The sequence below is a fragment of the Haliotis rufescens genome, unplaced genomic scaffold (assembly GCF_023055435.1).
Source record: "Haliotis rufescens isolate VD_foot unplaced genomic scaffold, xgHalRufe1.0.p SCAF_12, whole genome shotgun sequence".
Lineage (NCBI taxonomy): Eukaryota > Metazoa > Mollusca > Gastropoda > Lepetellida > Haliotidae > Haliotis > Haliotis rufescens.
In genome coordinates this window covers 17,686,759-17,699,009 of record NW_025963802.1, presented here as the reverse complement: position 1 = coordinate 17,699,009, position 12,251 = coordinate 17,686,759, and the positions used below count along the sequence as shown (strand labels likewise).

Below are 12,251 nucleotides of genomic sequence, written 5' to 3'. Positions count from 1 at the left end.
GTTTGTCTGTCTACTCAATTTCTGTGACTTACAGTATAAAGGTCTGTTGCTGTAGGCCTCTGACCTGGTGCTTTCTGAAGACATCTACCAACAAAATCATTAAATTCTCTTGACCTGAAAAGAAATTCAAAAGACATATACAAATACATACACATCATAATTTTCCTCACATAATAATTTATTTTTTTTGCAACCCAACTCAAAACAGCGATACTGTGAGCTAGTAATTTCATGTTGTTGATGCATCGATACAAGTGGTGTAATGATTGACCGACGTATCCATGCACTCCAATTATCCATGGCCCATTCACAATACGAAGATCAATATCTAACACTGATGTGGCCTCTTTATCAATATGACACCCAATAGATAAACAAATTTAAAATACTGTTAATCATTTTCCATTCATTTCTATACAACTTGTATGAAGAGATGTGCCTATCCATTCAGAAAAGGTTGATACATTGACACAAGATATTCAGATACATACTTGTACTCCCTTAAATGTCCCAAGCAATCTGCTTAATCAAGGACTCGGCGGACATGTTGCCCTTTGCCATTATGTTGAAAAATGCAAACAACTACCTGTAGGACTATAAAGGTATTCATCAATCTATCGCATTTGTATCACAATAGTCGTACCTATAAGCAATAGTATAGGAATACTGTTTTTGACTTTTTGCCATACTATTTCTGTAGTACAAGTGCCTTCAAGAATCACCCCTAACTGGTGCAATATGTCCTCAAACCTACCATCAACACCTCCTTGCACAAGCTCCTCCTATCACAGCTTCCAACCCAGGATTCCTCAAACCTACGATCACCACCTCTTTGCACAAGCTCCTCCTGTCACAGCTCCCCACCTAGGATTCCTCAAACCTATGATCACCACCTCCTTGCACAAGCTCCTCCTGTCACAGCTCCCCACCCAGGATTTCTCAAACCTACCATCACCACCTCCTTGCACAAGCTCCTCCTGTCACAGCTCCCCACCTAGGATTCCTCAAACCTATGATCACCACCTCCTTGCACAAGCTCCTCCTGTCACAGCTCCCCACCCAGGATTCCTCAAACCTACCATCACCACCTCCTTGCACAAGCTCCTCCTGTCACAGCTCCCCACCTAGGATTCCTCAAACCTATGATCACCACCTCCTTGCACAAGCTCCTCCTGTCACAGCTCCCCACCCAGGATTCCCCAAACCTACCATCACCACCTCCTTGCACAAGCTCCTCCTGTCACAGCTCCCCACCCAGGATTCCTCAAACCTATGATCACCACCTCCTTGCACAAGCTCCTCCTGTCACAGCTCCCCACCTAGGATTCCTCAAACCTATGATCACCACCTCCTTGCACAAGCTCCTCCTGTCACAGCTCCCCACCTAGGATTCCTCAAACCTACCATCACCACCTCCTTGCACAAGCTCCTCCTGTCACAGCTCCCCATCCAGGATTCCTCAAACCTATGATCACCACCTCCTTGCACAAGCTCCTCCTGTCACAGCTCCCCACCCAGGATTCCTCAAACCTACCATCACCACCTCCTTGCACAAGCTCCTCCTGTCACAGCTCCCCACCTAGGATTCCTCAAACCTACCATCAACACCTCCTTGCACAAGCTCCTCCTATCACAGCTCCCCACCTAGGATTCCTCAAACCTACGAGCACCACCTCCTTGCACAAGCTCCTCCTTGCACAAGCTCCTCCTGTCACAGCTTCCCTCCCAGGATTCCTCAAACCTACGATCACCACCTCCTTGCACAAACTCCTCCTATCACAGCTTCCCTCCCAGGATTCCTCAAACCTACGATCACCACCTCCTTGCACAAACTCCTCCTATCACAGCTTCCCTCCCAGGATTCCTCAAACCTATGATCACCACCTCCTTGCACAAACTCCTCCTGTCACAGCTTCCCTCCCAGGATTCCTCAAACCTACGATCACCACCTCCTTGCACAAACTCCTCCTATCACAGCTTCCCTCCCAGGATTCCTCAAACCTACGATCACCACCTCCTTGCACAAGCTCCTCCTGTCACAGCTCCCCACCTAGGATTCCTCAAACCTATGATCACCACCTCCTTGCACAAGCTCCTCCTGTCACAGCTCCCCACCTAGGATTCCTCAAACCTACCATCACCACCTCCTTGCACAAGCTCCTCCTGTCACAGCTTCCCTCCCAGGATTCCTCAAACCTACGATCACCACCTCCTTGCACAAACTCCTCCTATCACAGCTTCCCTCCCAGGATTCCTCAAACCTACGATCACCACCTCCTTGCACAAGCTCCTCCTGTCACAGCTTCCCTCCCAGGATTCCTCAAACCTACGATCACCACCTCCTTGCACAAACTCCTCCTTATCACAGCTTCCAACCCAGGATTCCTCAAACCTACCATCACCACCTCCTTGCACAAGCTCCTCCTGTCACAGCTCCCCACCCAGGATTCCTCAAACCTATGATCACCACCTCCTTGCACAAGCTCCTCATGTCACAGCTCCCCACCCAGGATTCCTCAAACCTACGATCACCACCTCCTTGCACAAGCTCCTCCTGTCACAGCTTCCCACCTAGGATTCCTCAGTGGGAAACTCAAGTTCATAATCTGAAAGACTATCCTGTTTATAGCTGTGTGACTTGTAATGATTTCCATATTTACCATCTGCCAGGCTTTTCTAGCCGAGGTGGGTCGGACTTCTGTATCTTGATGAGGACCCTCATTGGATGCATCTCATGGTTAGGGGGCTCGATCTGAGCAAATTCGATAGCAGTGACACCTGGAACATTTACAGTGGGATAGTTAGTCATTGAGTGATTGTTATGTGTCTGATGCCATTTTAGCAATATTCCATTAATATTACGACTGGGACACAAAAAGGGGCTTTGCACATTGTACCTATGTGGGAATCGAACCTGGGTTTTCAGCATAGCAAGCAAATGCCATAACTTCTAGGTTGCATTTGGATGGTGTGTCTCTCATTACTTACCGAGAGACCAGATGTCGGCCTTAGAATCATATGGTGTGTCTTTCAGGGTTTCACACAGGATCACTTCTGGGGCCATCCTGGATGGGAAGAAGACATAATCAGGTTTACAAAATTCATAAAATCAAGTCTTTTATACACAAGAAAGCAGGGTTAGAACTAAACTCTAAAGCTTCACTAGCCCGGTTAAAGATAAAATGTCCTTGTAATGTTAAAAAAAATGGAGGAATTGGGAAATTTGTATTAGCCCACAGGTACTTATGCATTCCTGCAATAAAACACGATTCTAAAGATAAACAACCCTGTTTATTAGAGATGTTAATTGCGATAGTCAAACTGGTTTGTAACAAAGTTGCTCATCCATGTAAATGGTGTCTTAGATATAATATATCCAACTTCTAAATGCCATTCAGAAAGGTACTATAATACATTCAAAAGGAATACAATTGTGTTGCAACTTGTGTCAAAAGTTTAATCCAAAGATGACTGCCTACATATTAAAGGTAACATAGGTAAGCTCCAAAACATCCCCATGAGAGTAATGAACATACCATCAGTGACCTATCCTGATAATAATAATAATAATAATGTCTCATGCTTGTGATGATGAGAGTCAATCATACTACTCAAATACTACATATCACTGTCCAATGTTACCTAATTCATAAATCTGACTAGAATTTGTCTTTTTAATCTTCTGTAGATTCTACACAGAAATAACAAACAGCATGTACACAACCATGTACTTGACCTTTCACAAAACTAGAATGAGGCTGTGCAATCTCCCTGTAAACAACTGCCTATCTGGCTGCCGACTACACCAAGCATCAACATGAGTGGGGGCCTGACCCACGAGGTAAACCAGGAAGTGAAACAATGCAGCCACCAGCCATGTAACCCTGTTGTTCTCCACACAGAAACACAACTAAATTCAGAGCTTGAGATAACCTGTGAATTTGCATTAAATACGCAAAATAAATCAGCATTGCCAATTTGAGTTGCTTGAATACAAAAATGCATGATAAATTTCAAAACCCAATTGTACATCAACACTGTGAGCAATTACCCAGTGTATCCTTTTCAAATTGTGTACCTATATTTTTTTTAAAGGTCTTTTCTTACTGATTAAATACAGGCACCACACATACATGAATTCTACTAAATATTGGTCTATAACAGACTGGGCCCAAGGGAATAAAGCATATTGAACACCAAAAGAAAACTACTCATACCCAATGTGAATGATCACTTGTGAATAAATACTCAATACCTTCAATATTTTTTGGAGCCCTGTAAATTATAAATAAGTTCAGGAGTTCGTACAAACCCTGTATTCTTCAATATTGTTATTGTTTTGGAACTGAATGAATTCCACTGTTATCAACAATGAGTGGAAACTCAGTGATTGCCATGTTGTTGTTGGTTTGTTGTTTCATGCCGCACTCAGCAATATTCCAGCTATATGATGACGGTCTGTAAATAATCGAGTCTGGACCAGACAATCCAGTGATTGACATCATGAGCATCGATCCATGCAATTGGGATAAGATGACATACACCAATCAAGTCAGCAAGCCTGACCATCTGATCCCGTTAGTCGCCTCTTACGCCTTTAATGGCAAACGTGTTGCTGAAGACCTATTCATGAAACAGCATTATTCCAGCTGTATGATGGCAGTCTGTAAATAATGAAGTCTGGACCAGACAATCCCATGACTGATAGTGAACATCGATCCACAATGTCAGGGTATGATGACACGTAATCAACTAAGTCATTGAGCCTGGACACCAGATCCATCTGGTCGCCTCTTACGACCATCAAAGGTTGCTGGGTATCAATTTTAACCCGGAATCCAACAGGGTTCTTGCGATGTGAAGCAGTGATGCTGCAGTGTATCCATCTCACCAGTAGGGTGTCCCAATGAAGGTGTCTCTGCGCTGCATGGTCTTGGTGTTCTTGGCCGACACTCCGAAGTCAGCTGCAATAGATGAACATTTAAGTCAGACTAGGATAGAATGGTTGGTAGCTACCATTGGAAGAAGGGGGTGTGGTCATACACTGCATTACAGCCTGTGTTCCTGTCACAGACCTGGGCAGACATGCTCACAGGGGAGGGGTAGCCTTGCTCCAAGGCTGTAACTGAAAGAAAAGTCCATTGATGTGTAGTTATACTATCCTCTTAATAGGCAAATCCAGATATGTTGACAGAACTCCAGCCTCTTATAGGGACAACTTGTTATAGCCTCTTATAGGGACAACATGTTCTTATTATTTACATAATCTAGAACCTATGATTTAAACTAATAATTATTGCCTTAGAGGCTTGTGAAAGTCTGGGGAGGGGGCTGGAGCCAACCTGCATTCATCCTCGGTAGTTTGTATGTTGTTTAACACTGCACTCAGCAACATTCCAGCTATATGCGGCGGTTTGTAAATAATCGAGTCTGGACCAGACAATCCAATGACTGACATCATGTGCATTAGTCTACGCAATTGGGATACGATGACATGCACCAACCAGTCAGCAAGCCTGACCACCTGATCCTGTTAACCGCCTCTAACGACAAGAATGGGTTGTGAAGACCAATTCTAATTTGGAATCCTCACGGGACTATGGGTAAAAGATAATGTTGATATTAAACATAATAATGATGAAACTTTTAGAATGCTCTGGACAGTAGATATCATCTACTTGTGTTGTACAAATTCATTGATTCATTGATTCGTTGATTTATTTTATTGTAGATACTGACTCAATCATAATTAGTATAGAAAAACATGAATACATATTTTCTAACAAAATATAATGTATCACAGTATGCAGAAAAATTACATTCTAGTTCCTATTTCTAATTTTGAGAGCGCCCTGGGCGCTTATTACGTCGCATATGGTAATCAGTTTGACTGCAAGGAAAACTAGCCACTGTTGTAAATTATGCCTGTAACTTTCTATGTTAATATTGATCAGGGAAGTAATATCTATGAAGTAGGTGAGGTGAAATGGGGTTTAATGTCACGTCCAAGATTATTGCACTTATATAGTGACGTGCATGTACGTGTGTGTGTTTGTGTGGCTGCTTGTACTAGCCCGGACTGATGCCGATTTATAGTGCTAGCTCACTGAGATACCATGCTGCAGTTTAACATGAATACCCCACTCAGACAGAGTATACTGACTCCGAGCCGACCAGTCCTTGTTTTAGCCCCTTAATGCCGAGCGCCAGACAGGGTAACAACAAGTACCAGCTTTTAACGTCTTTTGGTATGACGCGGTCGGGGATCGAACCCCGGACCTTCCGCTCTCCGGGCGGACGCTCTACCATTAGACCACGGAGGCGGTCTCCAATGAAGTAGCAGCATTGTGTTGAACTTTCAGTCCTACCTTCACTTAGGCTAGGGTAAATATACAGAAAATATCAGGAAATGTGATATGATGGGAATGTGGCTTCAGCCTTAGCTAGCAATTTCTAAACTCCCGAACATTTGAATCTGCAATATGTAAGGCATTTTATCATTACTTGTTTTGTTTTTTCAAAACAATAATGTAGTTGGAAAAGAGAGAGACAAAAACATTTTCTTTAGTGACATATTAAAAGTATGGTCAATGTGGCAAAGTAAAATAAATGAAAAGAAGAAACATGTTATTTGAAGTGTTCATTGAAAGACATAGACAAGAGTTACTTCCCTTTTTATATTGATCTTCTCTAAAGGTTGATTTATAACTTATGATTTAACACACTCCACGGGAAGAACAAAGAATCTGTTCTTGCAATTTCAACATTTGTGAAATTGAAGATTGGCATATCCATAAATCAGATGAAAAAAACCCCTCTCTAAGGGACAGGTGATTTATTATAGGGTGGGTTTTTTCAAACAGACAGAGGCATACACCCAGGTTCGTTTTACAATGACCATCCTAGAAAGCACAAATCCATGACATTCACACACTTGATCAGGCTGTTGACCTTGCAAGACATTCAGTCAACCATGCTCAAAATGTACTTCATTTATTCAGAAGCCATTGTGACACCCCCAATCCCCACAAGGGACGACCAGGCCACACTTGATGTACAAGAAATAACTGTACTCAAGGTTTAAGATTGGGTCCATATTTTAAGACATTAACAGTATTCCAGTCAGCTTAATGCGGGAGGAAAGCCTGAAGTGATGTAGGTCGAAGACACGGGTATGGTGCTGACAGACCTAGAAACATAATCGGGGCGAGCTGGGATTCGAACCCACAATCATAGGTTTCTGGCGTGCCCAAGGGACGCAACTCTGCACAGCGAATTGCGGTGCCTAAGACGACTGGGCCACCCGTGCCCCCGAAAAAGAAGGAATTCCAAACTAAATTGTAAGATCACGTTGAGATAAATTCAAAAATGTAATTTTTTATTAAACAGGGGTGGCTAGCATGGAAGTGTAAATCCAGAAACCACAACCAGCAACACTACACATCTGTTATTTGCAAACAGTATTGCAGTGCAGAAAAGTTGAGCCTAAGGCTGACACTGGCAAATCTATACAAATGGTGTACCCCAGCATGTCGCTGCAGATGAGCCTGTTGCAGAATAACAACTGGGAACAGCCTGGTACAGCTGACCTACTTCCAGCCATGGGCAGGTCACAGCTTTGTATCTATCATGTCTATATAAATATACACACACATACAGGAAAAGCTTGTATGGGAGGACTCAGGTATCTAGCAAGATCACCTCACCCAGATATAATGCGAAATACCTGGCTCATATGTAACTGAGTGGCCTGTTATAGCTTTATTAAACATTGATGGAGTTAAGAGGTTTTCTATCCCACTGATAAATGATCTAGATCATAAATAAATTCACCATATCAAGATGTACAAAGTGTAAATGTGTAGGTGATGTGCAGCAAAACAATATCTATTATATTTTTTAATTTCCGTTCTATTTGTTTTGCTCATTGACAATCCTAGATACATTCTTTTTCCTGACACTTTTACAACTCAAAGCTAATCGGAGAGTGTATAGCACAGCGAATGCAGCCTTAGAAATTTGTTGTTTTGAAGACAGTCCCCGGGACTAGTGAAAACCTTTCACTTGTCCTTGGAGTTTGTAGCTCGTCCTGCTTGAATGAAACAAACTTTTCTACTTTGTCTGTCAGTTTTATTCAGTTCTGATTTGTACCAAAAGTGAAGCATTGAGAACTGGATCACAATTATAGCTCTCAATTTTACTAGGCAATGTGGACTACCATCATTGGATTTTCACATGTCCTCAGTACAATTTTGTAGTCTCAGGCTATCAGACAAGCATGAATTTCTAAGGCTGCTAATGACACAAGCAATAAAGTAGTCATAAATGAATCATGTTCAGTTCTGTCATAGCTATTATTCAGAAGGCAAGACATGCACAATGATGCAGGTGAAGAGATTTAGAACTTGATGGGTTTGGTACTCTCAGACTTTGGACCAAAATCTGAGTTATTCTGGCATTCGCACCAACAAGCGGACCTGGCAGGTCATGGACATAAATTCGTACAAATTGTCATACCACCTTGGGTCACTAGGCCACCACGCCCCCTAAAGCATACAAAGAACACGCGTATTGTGCCACTTCAGGCATCAAACAGGCTCAACATAATCACAACAGCTCACCCACAAGATCTGACCAGTTAAGCATGGGTCATTGATATGCCTTAATCCACCTCATTAATGCCACAAGATTATGAAAACAGATCACAGGATTTTCACCTCTGGACATTACAGACTTGTGTTTCACTGACCAAGAATGTGACTGCAGGGCATTCAGATGGATTCATACGACCTAGTTTTCTTGTGAGGGCGTTATTGGCAACCCTGATCTTCATCTATGACCAACCATTTAACAATCATAGCCTGGACCCATTCCACCAACTGATCTTAATGCAAAACACAAATTAACATAGGCTTACGACAGTCGTAGCGCTAAAGTGAACGTATCTTCCATACTTTAACATAGGCTTACGACAGTTGTAGCGCTAAAGTGAACGCAACTCCCATACTTTAACATAGGCTTACGATAATCGTAGCATCAAATTGATCGCAACTCCCATAATTTAACATAGGCCTACGACAGTCGTAGCAATAAATTGAACGCAACTCCCAAACTTTAACATAGGCTTACGACAGTTGTAGCGCTAATGTGAACGTAACTGCCCTACTTTAGTTGTGGCACAACAATTGCTTAGTTGAATTGGTTCTTGTATTCTAAGAAGTACATACCAAGTTTGACATCCCCTTCCATGGTCAGGAGAACATTGCCAGCCTTCAGGTCCCGATGGATGATCTTTTTCTGATGGATGAACTCAAGAGCGCTGCACATCTCATGTAGGACATAGCGAATCTGGTCCTCTGACAGGGGCTTCTCTAGGTCCACCATAATGCTGTCCAGAGCACCTCCGCCACAGAACTCGATGAACATCTGCAGCACAACATCACATGGTCAACAGTCTGTGCCTAACACATTTGAATCTACTAGCCTTGGCTTAAAGCATCATTTTGAATCTGCAGATTTTAATGTTATTCTCAGGCTATTCCTAGCTGAGCTTACTAGACCAAATAGACTCAGATAGAATCAGGTTATATTGTTGGATGTGACCCTACCCCCGAAAGTCCAAAATGCCTACTTGAGGCTGTATTGACAAATCAGTGGCCAATCACATTCCTGTAATGGTCCATGATCTTTTCCAATAGCTGATGATTTGGGTAAATGTCTATTGTGTTTAATAGACAATAGATCAAAGGAAGATGATAGTGCTTAATCAATGACAAGAATGATTCTCAAAAACTAGACTGACAATCTGCTCAGTAACTCACACCTGAAACCCTCTTCACAGGAACATTAACATTACCATGGACTGACAATCTGCTCAGTAACTCCCACCTGGAACCCTCTTCACGAGGAACATTTACATAACCGTGGACTGACAATCTGCTCAGTAACTCCCACCTGGAACCCTCTTCACAGGAACATTAACATAACCATGGACTGACAATCTGCTCAGTAACTCCCACCTGGAACCCTCTTCACGAGGAACATTTACATAACCATGGACTGACAATCTGCTCAGTAACTCCCACCTGGAACCCTCTTCACAGGAACATTAACATAACCATGGACTGACAATCTGCTCAGTAACTCCCACCTGGAACCCTCTTCACAGGAACATTAACATAACCATGGACTGACAATCTGCTCAGTAACTCCCACCTGGAACCCTCTTCACAGGAACATTAACATAACCATGGACTGACAATCTGCTCAGTAACTCCCACCTGGAACCCTCTTCACAGGAACATTAACATAACCATGGACTGACAATCTGCTCAGTAACTCCCACCTGGAACCCTCTTCACAGGAACATTAACATAACCATGGACTGACAATCTGCTCAGTAACTCCCACCTGGAACCCTCTTCACAGGAACATTAACATAACCATGGACTGACAATCTGCTCAGTAACTCCCACCTGGAACCCTCTTCACAGGAACATTAACATAACCATGGACTGACAATCTGCTCAGTAACTCCCACCTGGAACCCTCTTCACAGGAACATTAACATAACCATGGACTGACAATCTGCTCAGTAACTCCCACCTGGAACCCTCTTCACAGGAACATTAACATAACCATGGACTGACAATCAGGATAAAACAGGAAAGGAGCTATGTTCTTCACACAGTACAAACATCAGCCGATGGCTTTTCTTCATCAATGAGTTCCAATAGTAACAGTATTCATGGTTATCACACATATAATTATACCGTGTTATAACTTCATCATAAAGCCTCACACTACCATCAATACAGCTGTTATTCAGTGACTTCAGCCATTTGTCTAAAGCCAGGGTCTTGCAACACTTGTTTTGATCAGATACATGTTCTTTCATTCATAATACAAATGTTAAAATGGATGGAATTATCATTAAACTGTCGGCATGTTATTAGAAATGAACGGGCCACTGTAACTTAATAATGCCCTCATATTGCTTCATGACGGACCATTATCACGCCCATGGTTAGGTGACGTCATTGGATAGGGATAGGTGACGTCACGTTTAATAGTGACGTCATCTGGTTTGTTATATGACGTTTCCATATTTGTAAATATTGTTGATTGCAGTAAATGTTTCAAAACCGATATTGTTGTTTCTTTTTATTTTTATTTGATAACAAATTCCATCCATTTTAGCTATAACGGTAATGCTATTTTTCAGGGCATTATCATTTGCAGAAACCCTTGGTCTTTTCAACTGCCCTCCTTCGTCGAGCAGTTAATGGAAGACCTCAGGCTTCTGCAAATGATAATGCCCTGAAAAAAAGCGTTACCCTTATATTTTTACCTACCCGGTATAGGATTAGAAAGAGTCATTAAAATTTGAATGTGCACCAGAGCAAATATCACTTCACATGCACCAGTATATTGTTTACGTTAGCCAGACAGCATTGTAGAAGTCATTCAAAACTTATTGTAATGTAAGGTTGGAATGATGTCACATGAGAAAAGACGTTATTCGACAAGGGAAGTTTCCAATACGGCAGTTGTGATCAAGGCATTTTCTTAAACAGGATCGAGCTCAAAAACATTAAGAAATGATGGGAAATAAAGAAATTGACACTCACATGTGTGTCAAAACTAATTTTACAAAACTCATGTAAGAATTCATGGTTTACCCTCGCTCGGGAAATACAAGAATTCTGACACTCATTTCGAAAAATCACACATGCTCATATAATAATCTCTGCATATGTTTACAGCAACATCGACTCAGACTGTTGCAAAAAGACATGATTTGGCATTAGTAGACTCATAAGTCATCATGGTTATGGGAACCTTGGATTTCTTTGGGAATTTCTTACATGGAGGAGTACAACAGCACATAAAATACTGGAAATCATGAACTTAATGCATCACCAAATTAACGCTAGTGTTGACCCCTGGCTTAAAATATTAGGAAATTCATGCGAGTAGCTTTGCCTTTGAATCATAATAACTAACCAGCAAACGATAACACCAAGACATCACAATTAGAATTCCATTGTTCAGTATTGGGCAATTTCAGTTTGAATGAATAAAAATTTGCTATCTTCAAAAACTTAAGATCTAACTCCCATGAAATCAATAGCTGGAAATTCCAAATGACAGATATACAAATGAGGTGAAAAGATAGGTCGGGTCACAGACGAAGATTGTACTCTGACTGCTTTTGGCGTACTGGCCATTTTCACCACGTGGTTAATCAG

The 12,251-nt window shown here is 42.0% G+C and overlaps 1 protein-coding gene across 4 annotated transcripts in view; it reads right to left on the bottom strand.

Annotated features, from left to right (window-relative positions):
- The window catches only part of LOC124145676 (serine/threonine-protein kinase 10-like), a 128,915-nt gene that overhangs the window by 88,884 nt on the left and 27,780 nt on the right, over nucleotides 1-12,251 (bottom strand). For all 4 annotated transcript variants that reach the window (XM_048393415.1, XM_048393416.1, XM_048393417.1 and 1 more), the window contains exons 3-7: nucleotides 9,228-9,426; nucleotides 4,892-4,964; nucleotides 2,989-3,065; nucleotides 2,661-2,778; nucleotides 33-114 (exon numbers count right to left, since the gene is read on the bottom strand). In XM_048393415.1, the coding sequence (XP_048249372.1) occupies nucleotides 33-114; nucleotides 2,661-2,778; nucleotides 2,989-3,065; nucleotides 4,892-4,964; nucleotides 9,228-9,426 (549 nt within the window). The remainder of the gene's footprint in view (nucleotides 1-32; nucleotides 115-2,660; nucleotides 2,779-2,988; nucleotides 3,066-4,891; nucleotides 4,965-9,227; nucleotides 9,427-12,251) is intronic.